Source organism: Corvus cornix, chromosome 3 (assembly GCF_000738735.6).
Source record: "Corvus cornix cornix isolate S_Up_H32 chromosome 3, ASM73873v5, whole genome shotgun sequence".
Classification (NCBI taxonomy): Eukaryota; Metazoa; Chordata; class Aves; order Passeriformes; family Corvidae; genus Corvus; species Corvus cornix.
The window spans coordinates 105,326,892-105,344,148 of record NC_047056.1 but is presented as its reverse complement, the minus strand read 5'-3'; the positions used below and the strand labels follow the sequence as shown (position 1 = coordinate 105,344,148).

The 17,257-nt window shown below is 37.7% G+C and overlaps 1 protein-coding gene across 2 annotated transcripts in view; it reads left to right on the top strand.

Annotated features, from left to right (window-relative positions):
• The first annotated feature begins 4,217 nt into the window (after positions 1-4,217).
• The window catches only part of WDR35 (WD repeat domain 35), a 42,605-nt gene continuing 29,565 nt past the window's right edge, over positions 4,218-17,257 (top strand). Inside the window, exons 1-11 of one of the 2 annotated variants that reach the window (XM_039569280.1) lie at positions 4,218-4,320; positions 4,929-5,046; positions 5,850-5,921; positions 7,277-7,369; positions 8,477-8,605; positions 8,821-8,954; positions 10,491-10,656; positions 10,753-10,898; positions 12,966-13,091; positions 15,628-15,813; positions 16,367-16,399. In XM_039569280.1, coding sequence (XP_039425214.1) covers positions 4,297-4,320; positions 4,929-5,046; positions 5,850-5,921; positions 7,277-7,369; positions 8,477-8,605; positions 8,821-8,954; positions 10,491-10,656; positions 10,753-10,898; positions 12,966-13,091; positions 15,628-15,813; positions 16,367-16,399 — 1,227 coding nt within the window. In that variant the 5' untranslated portion in view covers positions 4,218-4,296. The remainder of the gene's footprint in view (positions 4,321-4,928; positions 5,047-5,849; positions 5,922-7,276; positions 7,370-8,476; positions 8,606-8,820; positions 8,955-10,490; positions 10,657-10,752; positions 10,899-12,965; positions 13,092-15,627; positions 15,814-16,366; positions 16,400-17,257) is intronic. The other variant, XM_039569281.1, reaches the window with a different exon arrangement.

Sequence of the window (17,257 nt, the reverse complement as noted above, 5' to 3'; positions counted from 1 at the left end):
TTCAATCAGGCTTTTAGGATAAAACATACAAGCTAACAATTAAAAAAAAAATTAGTCATTAAAGGAATCCATTGATTTTATACATTTGGCATTTATAATCATCCAAATACTTTAGAAATTATATTTAAATTAGGAGCCAAAATGATGGGGATTTTTTAATGGAAAAATCCCACACAGTTTGTAGACCCTTGCAATACAATTCCATAAAATATTATATCTGGTAGCTGGTTTGCCAAGGACATATTAAACAACATCTGTACTTGTTTTGCACCTGGCACATAACACATTCAAGCAAGTTCAGTTATGTTCACTTCACTGCACATGGCAGTGTGACTTCAGGTATGCCTACACAGTAATGTTAAGCTGGAATACAACACTACATAGCACAAGTGAACATGGGACACAGCTTCAGCTGCAAGGGCTAAATACGAGACTATAAACTCTCCAATAACGCTGGATTTGGCTGTGCTTGGTATTTTGTAATGTATCCCCACACTGATATTAATTTGCTGTAGTATAATTAAAGTGAGCGTGGGACATCCTGGCTATGCTACACTTGCTTCCTCAAATTGCTGTGCATGCATATTTTTTTTTTCTATAAGTCATGGAGTTTTATATCCAGCACGTTGCTTACTTTCATGTCCTCTGCATAGACATGGGTATTATACCGGCATTTATAGGGCCAGCAGTATGCCTTGGCCTCTGTTATTGGTGAGAATAAACAAGTCGTAAATCTAATGCAGGACTTTACAACTTCTTGGCAATTGGGAGGGGATGACCTCAGTCCTATTTACACTAAGGCCAGTTGTCAGATGAGATGTAAAACTTTATATGATAGTGGAAAATTGTTCTGGAGGCCAGATGTATCTTGCAAGCTGTCAGCTGGGCAGGCTTTGATTCATGCACTAGTATTCACAACTTCATTTTATACTGCAAATGATAATATTTACATTCAATTCCTCTGAGCAATTACCTGCCTCACTTTGTGAGTACCAGGTAAAATTCCAAGATTATATAAATGCCTTGTTTGAAATAGGACATACTGTTGTTCAGCAAAATTAGATTTATTATCCAGTGTGTTACAAGCCAATAATTACATACTCAAGAGAGACATAATTGTTTATTTCAGAGTTGTGCACCCAGGCCCGGGTGCTCAGTGGTGTTCCAAAAACCAAGCACATTGACTATAAAAACTTTTTAAACTTAGTAAAACACAAAAATATAGTAAAATTTCTCCCTGAATACAATCAAAATGCAGTACAGATTCTATTTCTGTCCACATACAGCTCATGAGTCCTGAGTCAGTTTCAGCTTCAGGCTCCTTCTGTTCAGATCACCACGAAGTTGGAGGAATACCTTTGGTCCGTGTGTAATGAATTCTTGAGTCCAGTGCTTTTAATTTCACGGCTCTGTGTGTGGTTAGCAGTACCTGATAAGGTCCTTTCCACTTCTCAGCTAGTGGAGTATCTTTCCACGTTTTCAGGTAGTCTTGATCTCGATGCTTGAAAGAATGTATTGGTGACTTGATTGGGACCGGTGTTCTAAACAGCAAGCACTTGTGTAATAATCCCAGGATTTTACTTAAAGACAAGAGATGATTGGTTAAAGCTTTCTCGGCTACTACATGAATTCCTGTCAGATTCACATTATGTGGTGTACCATACAGGATTTCAAATTTTTCTGGATTTTTCAGTACAACCTGGCAGACTCCTTCCAATGTATCAAATCAGTGGTTGAAAAAGGAACTTTTACATATACAGGGTTTTGGTGTGCCCAAATTCTACCTACAATTGGACTACATGTGTCACTCCCTCCAGTCTTACCACCAGTACTGTCCTGGTCCCAATTATCACTGTCATGATTCTTTCTCAGAGAAACCAACAACTGTACACCCTCTTCCTCACTATCCACCTTCAGACACCTTTTCCCTCTACTACAAGCAGAGCAGCAGCGATTTCTTTTTCTCTTCCATCATCAACACATTTGAATCAGACATCAATAACCTGCATTTTTTCTTGTTTCATGACCACTTCTCAATGAGAAAAATAAATCTACACATGGGATTTCATCCCATTTATCCAATCTTCTGCAAAACAACAGTTGCAGCATGTTATTATAATTTAATGTTTCCATTTCTGGCCACTTTTCCTCACCATCCAATCATTGAGTACAATATTCCTTTAACTTCCACTTTGTAAGAGGTTCTCCACCAATCTTATTCCAATGATTAAAAATACCTCCTAATGGAGAACAAGGAGAAGGTTTAACCAATTGCCCCATTCCATATCATTACCCAAAAAAGAATGTTTTTTAACCATGACTTCATACACTTGTCACTGTAAAGCATGTATGAGTTTTCTAAAATTCTACTACACAATACCAAGTCCACAATATTATATCAACCCCTCTTTTTACTTTATACAGTTGCTTTTCATATGTTGCATCTTTGAGTCTCTTACCCACTCCTGGATGGGGAGACACTCACAGAGCTCCTGACCATAAGGGCTGTGGGTGCTGGAGTTACATAGTGCTACAAGTTACATAGTTATCTTAATAATTAGCATTCTATCTTCTATTGGTTAATGATTCTGTGAAAAACGAGGTTCACTCTCCTGTGAGAATTTAAAGGGTTTAATATAAAGACAATAAGAGACACAAAATAAAGCAAAGGGATAACTGCCGGGTGCCTTGGCGTTCTGCCAAGAGCACACCTGATGCCCGAGGTGAGTCCTTTTTATACCATTTTTACTGTCTGTTCTCTATTCATATTCAAACTTTTCCTGGAGCTGTTCTGCACGGCCACTCCTTGGTTCTGCCTTTTTAGAGCATGTGTAGTCTTCTGCCTTGTGGTTTTATTTCTTTTGATTCTTGGGGTTGGGCCCGCTAGGTGAGAGTCGATGGTAGGGTGGATCTCTTAATTCTCCAGACAGTCAGGGCTGATTGCAGCTTTGGGCCTCTCTGCCCCTCCGGCAGAGCGGTGATAGCGGCTCTCGGACCCTCCTGGCCGCCCGTTCTCCGGGCAGAGTAGCCTTTGGGCCCTTTTGTTCCCTGGACAAAGTGTTGATTAGCAGCTTCTCGGGCCTCATCCTCTGCTCGCTTGGAGGTTATCTTACTTGCTCACACGTGCTAACATTCTTGCTAAAAAGAGAGAAAACTACATCCACACAGCAAAAAAGCATTTCTAACATTATATAATATCTACCTTTATATTTTGCAAGAAGCCAATATTATAATATATGTTGTAACAATTCTCTTGCTTTTCATGCTAATTAGTCCACATGCTCAGTCTTTCTTTTGGGTTGGTGGGTTTCTTGGGTCTGGTGGTCGCAATCTGCCCTGCTGGAGTTACCCTTTACCCTGTCAGAGCTGATTTCAGCACGGTTGCTGAGTTGACTTTATTAGTTTCTTTCTTATCTTGGGAGTCCTGCCAAACGTGGGCCTTGAGGCCCATAAATTCTGCATTCTTTGTGTCCATTATCAGTGTGACATCCTTCTTCCCAAGCTTTGTTAACCTCCCCCTAGGTCTGAAATCATCAAAACTTGTCCAGCTGTAAATTTTAACACAGCAATATTAGTGACAATTTATCGTTCTAATACCTGAACATCACTTAGAGCTTGTTAGTCGCTCTCTGTCTCATGGATTAAGTCTCCTTTCTTTTTGATTAGGAATGTTTTTAATCTGGAAGAGGGCAGCTGTAGATTATGTATTAGGAAGAAATTCGTTACTGTGAGGGTGGTGAGGCTCTGGCACAGGTTGCCCAGAGCAGCTGTGGGCGTCACATCCCTGGAAGTGTCCAAGGCCCGGTTGGATGGGGTTTTGTGCAGCCTGGCCTAGTGGAAGGTGTCCCTGCCCATGGCAGGGAGGTTGGATCTAGATGCTCTTTAAGGTTTCCAACCCAAACCATTCTATGATTCTATGTTGATATAAGTTACACTGCAAACACCGTGTGCGGACAACCTGGGGTTCACGAACTTTGGGATTTTCCTTCGTGTAAAAGCAAAGTGACCTTTATTAACAAATTCCCAATGCTTTCTAACCAAGCTGAGCACTCCCATTAACGGCTGTGCCGGGCTGGGACCCCCAGCCCGCCTGAGCCGGGGAGCCCCGGCCGGCCCTCACGGCCCATCCCCGGAGGCTCAGGGCCCGCGGCGGGGCGGGCTCAGCCGCTAATGGCGCCCGGCCGCTCCCCCGGAAGCGGCGCCATTTCCGCCGGCCGTTGCCAGGGGGACGCGGTTGCCGGCGCGGCCGCGCTGCCGTGAGAGCCGGCCCGGGTCGGCTCCCCGCGCTCCGCCGGGATGTTCATCTACCTGTGCAAGAAGGTGCCGCTGGGGACACGCGGGACGGCGGAGCGCAGGCTGCTCCCGGGCAGGGGGAGCTGCCCTGGGGAGTCCCGGGGGTCGGGAACCCGCGGGAGCTGAGGGGACCCTCGGGGTCCCCCCGCCGCCTGCGGCCGCTGCGAGGAGGCTGGGCACGGTGCGGCGCTCCCAGAGCGCTGCCCTGCCCTGCCCTGCCCTGCCCTGTCCCGTCCCGCCGGTTCCCTCGGCGTGGCTGGGGTTTCTTTGATCTCCCGCTGCACCAGCAGCTCCGCAGTTTTCCCCCCGGTAGGCTTTGGACGCGGCTTTTCCGCTGCAGACCGGAGCCCTGTGCACTGTGTGACCACGGTCACCTGTTTTGGTTGCTGAGCACACCTTCGAAGGTGTCCTGCTATTATTACTTACTTCATGTGTTCGATTGCTCGAGTGTGGCACAGTTTCATTAGTGATTGTAATTCTGTCTTCTCTCCTTTTTTTTGCATGTACAGATCTGTTAATAGAAATAAATTTATCTCTTGTCCTATTGTAGGTGTCTTTGAGGTGCTCAAATAGACTATGTAAAATAAAACGTGGTTGTTGCAACTGTGTAGAGATGCAAAATACTTCTTTTTCAGATTGCAATTCCAGGTAATGTTCGATTGAAATGTATTTCCTGGAATAAGAATCAAGGTTTTATAGCCTGTGGTGGAGAGGATGGATTACTGAAAGTCCTAAAATTAGAAACACAAACAGGTAAATGCGGGGGGGTGGGGGGGGGCGGGCGTTGTTTGGTTTTTTTTGTTTGTCTGTTTTAATTTTTATTTTAAGAACAACACACTTCAGAAAGCATAACTTTTCCCCTGAGTTCCTTGGCAATATTGCATATGTTTTAAATCTGTACATAGCTAGTTATGTTTTTCCGCTAACAATCACATTTTTTCATTACTGGCTTTTGAATACAGTGTTCCTCCAGCTGGTCTTACTTGGCACACAAGCAATTTGTCTACCTGTTATATTTGCTGAAGTTTTCTTCAGTGCTGCTTTTTTTTTTTTTTTTCAGGGCATATCATTCATTCTTTTTGTGTAGGCTTTTTCTTTATTTTGGAACTTACTTTGTTATTTCTTGATTTTGTTTGAACGTTCTCTACCATCTTAATTATTTTAGGGAGAAAGCTGTGTATTTTCTTTTAAATAAATATGTTCCAAGAAAGGTAAAATCCATTTTCAAAAATTTTTAAACTTTTTTTTTCTGAATGTAACAAAATGTGATAGCCATAGCTGCTGTTGTGGTTTTGTTTTGTTTTGTTTATTTTGTTGGCTTTTTTTCCTGAAAAACTGCTAGACCATAAGGCATATATCAATTTGGATGACAGATGTGAACAGCAAACACATGGAACAGAGGGGGGGAAATTCCATCTCGCAGTTACTATATACTTTCTTTTTAGTGGTTCAGTTTATCTCTGTAAATTGTGATTAGAGCTGCAGTATTCATAGAAACATGGTAATATGTTTGCTTTGTTAGGTTTATTTTCATAGTGAATTTTGTTATTTTTTAGATGAAGCAAAGATAAAGGGACTGGCAGCTCCTAACAACATTTCTGTGACTCAAACTCTTGAAGGCCATAGTGGTAAGTGTATTTGGGCATTTAGTCTACTTTTGGTTAGAGTAAAAAAAACCACAAGATTTTGTGAAGCTGATAGAGTAATTTTGGTGTAACTTTTTATTGTAAGTCTGAAATACAGGTTATGAGTATTTAGCATGGGTATGTAACAGCTTGGTTGTATATTTTTACCATGTTATCCTGGATAAAGCTGTTTGGGGTGTTCATGTCTGTGAGATTTGCTTATATGTTACAGTAGCTTTCCTTTTTTTTCTGAAGAAATGAAAATTATTTCAGTAAACATGATTTCTGTGTTAAACATATAGTAATTTTTCCCTTTATTGACAAATTACAGAATGTGTGTATGCATAGACTGCAGTGTAGTGTAGAGACAAAATTTAGAGAGGTTAGAAAGCAAGCTGGAGAAGGATAATGTGTGAAGGTAAAAACTGAATGCAGCAAAATTAGGGAGGACTTAAATTCTCACATGAGAAATGTTGAATGGTCATCACCCATGGACAATGGGATATGAAGAGGATGCTAAAATCCTTGCAATATTTGAAGAAGTGGACTTTTTTATGAGGATTTGCAGTTGAAATCTGGCAAGAGTCAGGTTATTTTAAGGGCTTAATTAAATAGGATTGGAACAAATGAATTGTGAGGAATTGATTTAGTGGATACTTTGGGTGAATGTGTTCAATTCTGAAACAGATTACTATTACCTTAAAAATCCCTGACATTCAGAATATCTTTGATTGCATCTATTGGTAAAGTTCATGACAGAAACACTGAAAATGGAATTGATACAGAGAGAAGGGGTACCCAGCAGTGAGGGAGGGAAAAAGTGTGATGCAAGTTGATGTACAGTATGGAACTGATAAAAGTTCAAAGATGTTTCAAGTAAAGTCAAATATTTATGAGTGGGATCCTATATGAAACTTGAGGGTCTGAAGCATTTGTATGTAGAATGCTCTTTTGGGTAATTATCAGGGAGATTGTTTTAAAAGTGCAGCAGTAGTGAGGATTGGACTACTGAGAGGAAGAAAAACCCAAAACTTCCTACAACAGTAAAGTTTTGTCAGTCTCCAAGAGTGTCAGAGGTGGTCAGAAACTGCGAAACTATGATTTGGGTTTCGGGTGTGGAATCAATACTCTGAGTAGGATTTGGAGAGGATGTTACTCCAGTGGGTGAATACAGAAGCAAAAGGAGCTCTTGAGCAGAATTTTGAAAGAGGAAATAAGTGGCACAGAAAGAAACCTACAACTAAATCAAAGTCAGCAATGCAAATTTCTGAAAAGCTCCATGCTCATTAGGTTGGATGTGGTATTTTTTATTAACTTACTTAAATAATGCCAATAAAAAGCTTTTTATCACTTTCTAGGCTTTGTGCAGGTTGTGACGTGGAATGAACAGTATCAAAAATTGACTACCAGTGATCAAAATGGCCTCATTATTGTGTGGATGCTGTACAGAGGTATTCTGCGAATAAACTTGAGATGGGATAATATTCTGTGTCGTGAGAAATACTTTTTTCCCCCCTCACCTGCAGTTTTTACAGTTCTTTTCTGGAGTTTTTATTTTGCAGATTGTATAGCTCAAAATAGCTTTAAAACAATTTTCAAGTTTTATTGTAATACTTGTTTATAGTGTAGTCATATGAGACAAGGCATTGGTCCTGCTGAGCCTACTGTAGAAGAAGATACCAGTACTTAGCCATGTGCTTGATAAACTGCTCTAAATTTTTTATCTCTGCTGCTTTATTCCCTTGGAATACTATATGAAAAATATATTGTGCATTGAGCACAAACATATTGGTAGACTAGAAGAACTTATCAACCCTGCTTAAAGCATCAATTAAATAGTCTCATAAAAACAATCTTTAGAAATGTTTAAGGTAGTGAACCAATATGACTAACCAGTGTATGACTGTAATTATCTTTTATTGCTCTTGACCCTTTCACGCACATATATATACTACTGTGGTTCACTGGCATTCATTTGAAAGCCAGCAAACCTCACAGTCAAGGTAACCACTTTCCAACACATATGGGAAAGAAAAAGAAAATAAAGGGCTTTCCTATTCTTTTGGGAATTTTAGTTTAATGAAAAATGGAAACAAATAAAAGCTCTGCTTCTCATTTCAGGAGTAAAGAATAAAACTCAGTCTTTCTGGCTGATTTGTGGTGGCTACTGTCATATAAATAATCTCTTAGTTTTAGAAAATAATCGGTAAATTTCTTACTACCTATTCATAGCAAAGCCAGTTGTTTGCTCTGTTTATGTTTCCTATTGTATTGTCAGTTCTGAAATTACTGAAGCACAGAACTCTTTCTGTAGGGCCCCTCTTGGACTTTGGCTCCCCTTTCCAAGCCCTCATTCATCACCGTTCACTTTGGAAATGAGCAGCTCCCATGTGAGCGCTGGGTTTCACAGTAACTGTGTCTGTGTCTTCTGGGGCACTGTACTGTAGTCTTGTTAGGCTTTTACTGAAAGGGCAATTCAGTGATTAGCATGTCCCTTGAGTCCTCCAGAGGTTTATCAAATCACAAGTGTAACTCAGTTTTTCTCTCATGACAAATAGGTTCTTGGTATGAAGAGATGATTAACAACAGAAATAAATCAGTGGTTCGAAGTATGAGCTGGAATGCTGATGGACAGAAGATTTGTATTGTATATGAAGATGGAGCTGTGATTGTTGGATCAGTGGATGGTAAAGTTTTAAGCCCTACTAATTGCTGTGCTATTACACAAATTTGTTCGTAGTGTTATATACACAGTGGCCCTGTTTCTCTAGGTAAATACAATTAATAGTTAGTTACTAATTGTTGCTTTGACTTTAGCTGCTTTAGTTTTTACACTGGTAACTTGCATCCTGTTTTAAATTTTATGGTGTATTTATTAAGTGCAGTCAATGTTTTGTTCCAGGCAATCGCATTTGGGGAAAAGACTTGAAAGGTACCCACCTGTCCCACGTGGCCTGGTCCTCTGATAGCAGAATTTTACTCTTTGGAATGGCAAATGGAGAGATTCACATTTATGACAATCAGGGAAATTTTATTGTAAGTTCATTGTAGTATAATGAAGGATTATAACTTCAACAGGCATAAAAGCTCACTTCCTCTTAATTTATTTCATGTTTGTTTAGTTGGTGGACTTCAGTACTGAGAACTGTGAGCTCCTGCACAGAGCTTTTATTCAAGAATTCTGCAGCTTTTTATAATAATTTCTTTTCTGGTAGCTAAATGAATATCACATCAACTAATGCCTTTTGGCCTTGCAATAATTACTGAAAATGTAAAAGTAGGAATGGTCATACTAGTGAAATTAAATGAAACTCTTTAGGACATCTGAAAATACTTACTTTCAAAGATGTTTGTGATGATAGGTCAGGTTTAATATTTTTAAGCTGTTGTTTCTTTCCTCTCTTCATTATTTGGAGGAACTAATGCTGGCTTAAAGGATATTGACTTCTTACAGCCTCTGCTTCTTAAAGTATTAGCATGCTTTTAGAAAAAAGCAATAGTTTATTTTCCTATTGCTCCTATTATTCTTTAGAGAAACCTGGTAGTGAGTGGAAAAATAACAGCTATAGTATATTGTTGAAGTCCTACAACCTAGACTTATTTATTTATTTTTATCTACTTACTTGGAGTATTGGAATATGACTATAACAAAATGCTAAGTAAAAACACTGGTTTTAAAGTCTGTGATTTGGGACCATGTTCTTAACTTTTAAGTGCTTAATATGGTGAATTTTCTTCTCCTTTCCATTACCTTCCTAAGAAAGTATCTGCTACCCTTCCCATTTTCTTTTCTTTATCCTCCCACTGTATCTTTCTTCCTTCCCACTGTGTGAGTCATGGTATTTCCAACTGCTGAATTACCGTTAGAGAATTACTGAAATTCTTTAAATAACTTGCTGTCATTTCCCCCACCATATCAACAACGTGTATGGTTGTGCTCTCTTTCCCTCTTCCCTTCTCTCCCATAACTTACCTGGCATTCATCTTTGAAATGATCCAGGAATACTCTTATCTTTCAGAAAAACCCTTACTTGTGTTACCAGGTATTCAGGGCTAATTATTGCAAAAGTGAACTCATCTTGATTGGTGTTCTAATTTGGACACTAGTTTTTTTCCATTGTTTTTATATGTTATTCAGACTTTAGTCAAGAAAAAGCAGACAGAAGGTTTCTTTTTTTTTTTTAAATATTGTGCCCAGGAACGGTTTGAAATAATTTTTATTTTTTTCCATTGCTCCAGGGGGTTTCTTGTGTCTATGCACATGTGTGTGTGCACACTGGGCTTTTTATGTTGTTGGTTTTCTTTGTTTTTAAGTTACTTTTCAAAGAATGAAAATGCCAATATTACGGCACTCCTTTGTAGTTAAAAATGTATGTTTTCCTGTGTCTGATCTGGCTTTGATTATATAAGGAAGTTTTTCAAACCCATAAAATTCTGAGAACTTGAAAATTTTTCTTGGAACAGGAAAACAATTTTGCTTAGACATCTTGTCTTTTGCAAGTGTCAGTAGAGATATAAATTATTCTTTAAATAACTTGTTATATATGACTTTAATTAACTGTTCTTGTGTAGGTGAAAATGAAGCTGAGTTGTTTGGTGAACTCAAGTGGAGCATTCAGTATTGCTGGGATACACTGGTACCACGGTACCCAAGGCTACATTGAACCCAACTGTCCTTGCCTTGCTGTCTGTTATGACAACGGGAGATGTCAGATAATGAGAGATGAGAATGACTACAGTAGGTACAAAATGTGGGGTGTGAGTTACTGACCTGCTCTTGACCCAAAATGTCTACGTGTGTTGATATTCTTAATGTTTATTCCTTAAAAACTAGATCCTATTTTGATTGACACTGGTATCAATGTAGTGTGTATTCAGTGGAACCCCAATGGAAGTGTCCTGGCAGTGGCAGGCTCCCTCAAAGCAGCTTCTCAAGATAAAGATGTCAATGTTGTGCAGTTCTATACTCCCTTTGGTGAGGTAAAAATATTTGATATATAATAGAAATGTTTATTTGTTTGTTTTTAAAATTTTATTATGTTTTGCTGCAGGGTCATTACTGATGGAATTAGAATGCCAAAATGTAGGTGTTTAGTGTGTTTAACATGCTCTCAGTTATCCATCTAGGATATCCACATGGACCTGGAAAGGTGACACAGGACCAAGTACCATTCTAGAACAGCAGGGTAGTGTCCAGCACGAAAATCCAAGTGCATCTCTAATAATCCAAGTGCAACACTAATAATAGGATAAGTGTGGTGTCTAGCTTTGAACACCAGATCCCATGAGACTATAGAGGATGAGCAGTTTTGAACATAGGCACCAGTCAAGATGTCAGCATCTGTGTATAAAATCGAGAAGTACTTTTCTTTCTACACTGGCTAAGAAACTTGGGCATCTCTAGATTAGAAGCTGAAAATAACAGCAGCAAATGCTCCCCTCTTTTTTTATGGAATCAGTGAAACTGGCAAAAAGGCATCCTGTGTCAGTAAAAGCAATGGCTGAGAAACCTCAGAAAAGCTAAATTGTTTCTAAACTTCTTCATTTGGCTGTTGGGGCTATAGTTTTGTAAATGTTTTTTGTCCATCCTGTCTTTTTTATAGTATGTTAAATGTTTAATAGTTGAGAGACAACTGGTCAATACATTTTTTGTTGTGCTATTTTTGCCTTGCCAGGTGATATCCCTTTCTCTCTTAGTAATATATCTGAAAGTTAGTGTAATGTATCAGAGTGTGATGAAGTTTGTCCCTTGTACAAAAGTACCAGCCAGCTCTGAGCTGAACTGTGAAAGGGGTTAAGATCTAACATCATCTGTAGGGGTTTCCCTAGTTGAAAGTATTTAATGGAACCAAAGGTTTTGGCAATAATGTTACACCTCTGGTTGCTAATGTCCTTCAGATTAACTGAAATGGGTGTTCCAGATTTTGTATTTAATGTTCAGAAGTAAATTCTTCAGGTTTTAGAATTGGTTTGTACTAGTTCTGATACTCAGATATGGACTTAACTTTTTGGAAGATGGTATTTTCTGTGAATAATGTGTGACCAGTATTTTGACTTGGTATTTGCTGTTTTTTCACAAAGGCACGAAATAGGTACTGAACTGTGTAAGTTCATTGGTAGCAGTTTCCTTAGGCACAAAGTTATGCCCTCGAAAGGAAAGTTAGATCTGAGCATAAGTATCAGTGTTGTACTCAATAAAATGTATTTTTTAAAGCCTTAGATTATTTAAAAACGTAAATAGTAGATACGTGTATCTTTTATTACATACATCTGTATTATTTGCAACTAAAAAGGTACCCACAAACAAGTGATCTGTGGGACTAAGGTTATAGCTTTTGAAAACATTATTTTTTTTCTAATTGTTTCCTTCATTCAATTTAAAATTCTTCAGCAAAATAAAGATACTTGAAAAAAGAGGGAAAGTGTACCAGCTCCCTTTCTTAGATTCTTTTGGAAAGGGGATAGAGAAGAGGAAAATGTCCATTACCTCACTGAAAATTGTGTACATATGCAGCTAATTCATTGCATGCTCTTGACATAGATTAGGGATATGTTTTTATTTAAGCTATCAGCTGTAGTTAAGGTTTTGTACATGAACTGACTAATACACTTCGAGCATCCGTGAAACTTCTGAGGTGTGTCAGGATCAGTACTATTGCTGTGTTTTAGTTGTGACTGAAATGATAAAGGTGATTCAAATTACGAGCCAAAGGAAATAATGTTTATAACTGTCATTCTCCATCTACTGTTTCTTTCTGTAAGATTGAACTATCACTGAGTCTTGTTTTTAATTTCTCTCTGGAGAAATAAAACACAAACGAAAAAACAACAAACCAAACCTGAGGTGAAAGAACACATTATGGTGTACACCTTAAATATCTCTCTCTTTGCAAATGCATTGCAATTTGAGAATTGTTATGGGGTACTGTAAAGAATATCTATGGGGTTTTTTTTCATCAACTATCAAAACTGTTTGTTGTTTATGTATTTTAGAGTGGCTTTCCTGTGATAAATTCAGAATCTTTTTCTTTCCTTGTTCTAACGAAGCACTTACGTACACTGAAAGTTCCTGGAAAACAGATATCCTCCTTGTCCTGGGAGGGAGGTGGACTGAAAATTGCACTGGCTGTTGATTATTACATATATTTTGCAAACATTCGTCCACATTACAAGGTATGTAGTAATGTGAAACTTAATTGTATTTATAAGTTTCCTATTTATATAGGAAACTCATAACTTCCTATAAGTTATTTATTCTCTTTCTGATTGGGTTGAAAAAGTAGCTTTTTCTAATACACATACGTACATATCTGTGGATGTGTGTATGTATATATATATGAGAAATTAGTATTAGCTTAATTTAGGATTACAGCTTCATCAACACTACCGACTTGACGTTTTAGTGGAATGTGAGGGTCTGTCTTGGTGATGCAGTGACTCAGCCGTTGCCTTTACAATGCATTTGGAGTTTCATTTTCACAATAAGGAAATGTATGCATTGTTAAATTGGGTAGGATTCTAAATTTTGTAGAAATTGAGGATGTCATTAGGTAAGACTGCTGTGTTTTCACTGCTGTTTGGTTAACTAGGTCGAGCTAAGTGATATGATGGGAATTGTTTGAGTCTTACTGGGTTTTTTTTTGGTGGTGAATTATTTATTTGAGCCAGGGAAGTTATGTAGAAACCTGAACAATAGAAATGAATGCAACCTGATAGATGTACTTCCTACTTAAATTTCAATTCCCAATATACTCCTTACAAGCAAGTATTCAGCTAATTCTAAATAATGTTTTATCTTACCCACCACCTGAGTTTTTTTCATTTGGTGGGGTGTGTTTTTAGGAGTTAGGAATATTTCTCTAAAATTTACAGTTTAACAAATAATAGCAATTACTGTCCAGTATACAGTATTGTATACTTTTTTTTCCCAGCACAGGATATGTTCTTTAATCATTAGTGTGTACCCACTGTAATTAAAAAGAGAGTGCAATGTGAGGAACACCCTGCAGCTAGATTGAAATGTATTCTTCCACTTGGTTGTGAAAAATCATTGGTTAGGGAGTTGTAAACACAAATCTGCTAGGAAGCAATTTGAAATAGTTTGTTGTAAATCTTCTGGAAAAGACTTTGGAAGTCTGAGCTGGAAATTAGTCTTTCAGGAAATGCTACCTAATGTTTATTCTGGGAAATGTGTTAACAGCTGGAACACAGGCCTGTTGCTTTTTCTTAAACTCATCAGTATCTAGGAGACCACGAGTATTTCAAGATCTGGCACGGTTTGCAAATTAATAATATTTTGAAACCTTAGTTTTAGAAACTGCATGTGTAAGCTCTTCTTCCCCCCCGACTCCATTTTGTATAGATGAAATGGAAAGCGATGTGTTCAAATTAACTTATTTCTGCAGCAGATAAACTCCTAATATGTTGATAGTGTACTCTATTTCAATGTTAAATATTTTTATGGTGAATGATACATGTTTTCCTTCAATAAATAATACGCATTACTTCTGCTGTGTTCTGATTATATCAGTAACTCCCTTTTAGGAACTAGATATGCTAAAAGTGGCAGTTATTAAATGGGAGTGATTTAAAGCAGTAATTATCTTAGGCTGGACTGGAATTAATGACCTGGAGATGAAGAGTTAATATCACATTACCAATGTACTAAATAATCTATTTTCCTCTATTTTTCAATAAAGTAAAATAAGAGAAAGAGATTTTTAAATTAACATGACAGTAAAAACTATCAGTTGAGCTCGTCTTTTTTTGACCTATTCATAGTTTGCATGGAGTTGTAATACTAATTAAGAGTCTGTAGATCTATTCTAGTTCTTCTGTTTATGCTGTAGTTTATCATCTTGGTTTCATTTCCTGAGGAGTGTGGGAACCTCTCTTGCCAGCACTAATAAGCTTTCTCTTCTCTCTCTCTAGTAGATGCTGATGCAGAGAATTCTATTAGTTTTTCTGCAATTCCATCATCATCTTTAAGTGGTTTGCTTTGTGTCTCGTTTATTTGACAGCTTCACCTCCTTTCTGAGACATTTTCTGATTCTGTTGTATTTTATTGATTTTCATTATTAAATTCTGTACTTTAAATCAGTCGAATGCAATAAAATGCATCCTCTTGTATATTCTGTTTCTTTTGCCTTTTTGCCCTTTCTCTTGTTAGAGGAATAATTATATTCTTCTGGGAGTAAGGGAGGGGTTTTCTCATGGTACTGATGTGGAAGAGGTGATGTGAGTTATTACAGTACTCCTGTATAATTGCTTAATTTGTCTGCTTCTGGAATTGCACTATTTAGGGTATTTATTATATTTCCTCTGGGAAATGAACTTTGGGTTTCCAAATCAGTAGTCACAAAGCAAGCATTTTCATGGCAAAAACCATCATCATGGTGGGTATTTCTGCATACCCACTGAACAAGGAAGAAACAAGGCACAGTGAGATCTTGTCACATTTTGAGGTTGATCTTCCAATTCTGAGGTTGCTTTGCATGATAGAAAGGCTTATTTTGCCTGTTTAATGTTATGCCAATATCTTATTGCCTGAGCTGTGTTCTCATACTTTTAACAGTTTACTTGACAGGTGAAAAATACTGAATACTGATTGTGTAGATGAAATAAACTCTTTCTTTCATGGCTGTGGACAATTCATTATTGAATGCTTATAATTTCTAATTGGTTTTGTCAACATTGTCTTTCTTGGCAGTGGGGTTACTGCTCCAATACTGTTGTTTATGCCTATACCCGACCGGATCGCCCGGAATGCTGTGTCGTCTTTTGGGACACAAAAAACAATGAGAAATATGTGAAATATGTCAAGAGCCTTATTTCCATAACAACTTATGGGGACTTCTGTGTTTTAGCAACCAAAGCAGATGAAAATCAGCCTCAGGTAAAATCTGTCTTTTAATTTTCGCATGAAATGCTCTGTTCCACATGTCAGTTCTTTACAGCCAGAATAAAATGAAATGTAAAAGTCTGAATCTGTCTTAGAGTTGTGTCAGTTGTCATTTGACAGAATAGCACTTGAATGGGCTCAGTGTTTAAAAACAAAGAATCCCAACAAATAACAAAGTAGCTGATAAATTGCATCTACAGATGAAATCCTTGTAGCCATTAGTAACCTAATAAAAACTTCAGCCTTACAGATTAGTGTTTCTTTAGAAATATTTGGAACAGTTCTCCAGAGACAAGCTAAAAGCATCAGAACAGTAATGAATATTTCATCAGTCAGAAATGGAAAAAAAGGGGCAATTTCTTAGGTGATGTAAATTACATGTTACTGCAAACTTCTTTGTTTATTAATTTATTTTATATGTAATCACAAATGATAAATGTATCCTTTGGTTAATGAATGTTTGGTTAGTGTGATACTGTTACACAATTTTTCTTGCTCAATCACTTCAGAATTATTTTTCTGTATCACTTGTATATTGCTTACAAAGGAGGAGCATGAGACAGAGTCATTTGGTGCCATGGTAAAAAACCCCAAACATGCTTTAGTGCCGCTTTGCTTCATTGTGCAATAAATGGTATACTGTCATATGGACTGAAAACATAGGATATGTAGCCATAACCATTTGGTGAAGTTGAGTGCAATAAAATTTTTTTTTTTTGGATTGTAATTTTAAAGGAGGAAACAAACAGTAGAGAGATTTAGTGTAACTTTATTGAGCATAAATGAGAGATTTAATTTTAGCACCTGAAAATTACAGATAGTAAGGACCTTTCATTTGTTTTGAAATGGCTCTAGTGTAGTTATTAACACTGAGTTGCCAGGTTTTAGGAAATGAAGTGCATAGGCTTATGGGTAGAAGTTCATTAGAGTTGTTTTCTGAAAAACTGATTTGGTTTACAAGAGATTTTGGTCATTAGAATTGTGATTTCAAATTGGCAGAATGTACAGCAATAGTTAAAAAAAAGACTTAATTTCAGCAGGACCTGTTTAAAGATACTGCAAGTAGATGTGTCAGTAAGTTAAGAAGGACTTCATGTTGATATCATTAACAAGGCTGGGTAAATCAGACAATGGAAACTGCCTGCCCTGGCACCACCCTGTGTGGGTCATACAGCCAGTCGTGGATACTGCTACTCCATCATCCCTTGACAGGCTCTGATCTACTGACTTGGAGTCACAGAAATTACTAGTAAGGGCATAAAAGAGAAATTTATTGTAGAGTGAATATAGGCATAATTTACCAGAGAAGAATTAATGTAAACATGATGGAAATAAAAAAATAAGAGAGTTAAGAAAACTATGTGTGTTTTCCTACAAAGGCAGAGGCACAACGTATTTTTTTGGATAATAGAAATTTGAGAATGCTGGTGGACAGTTT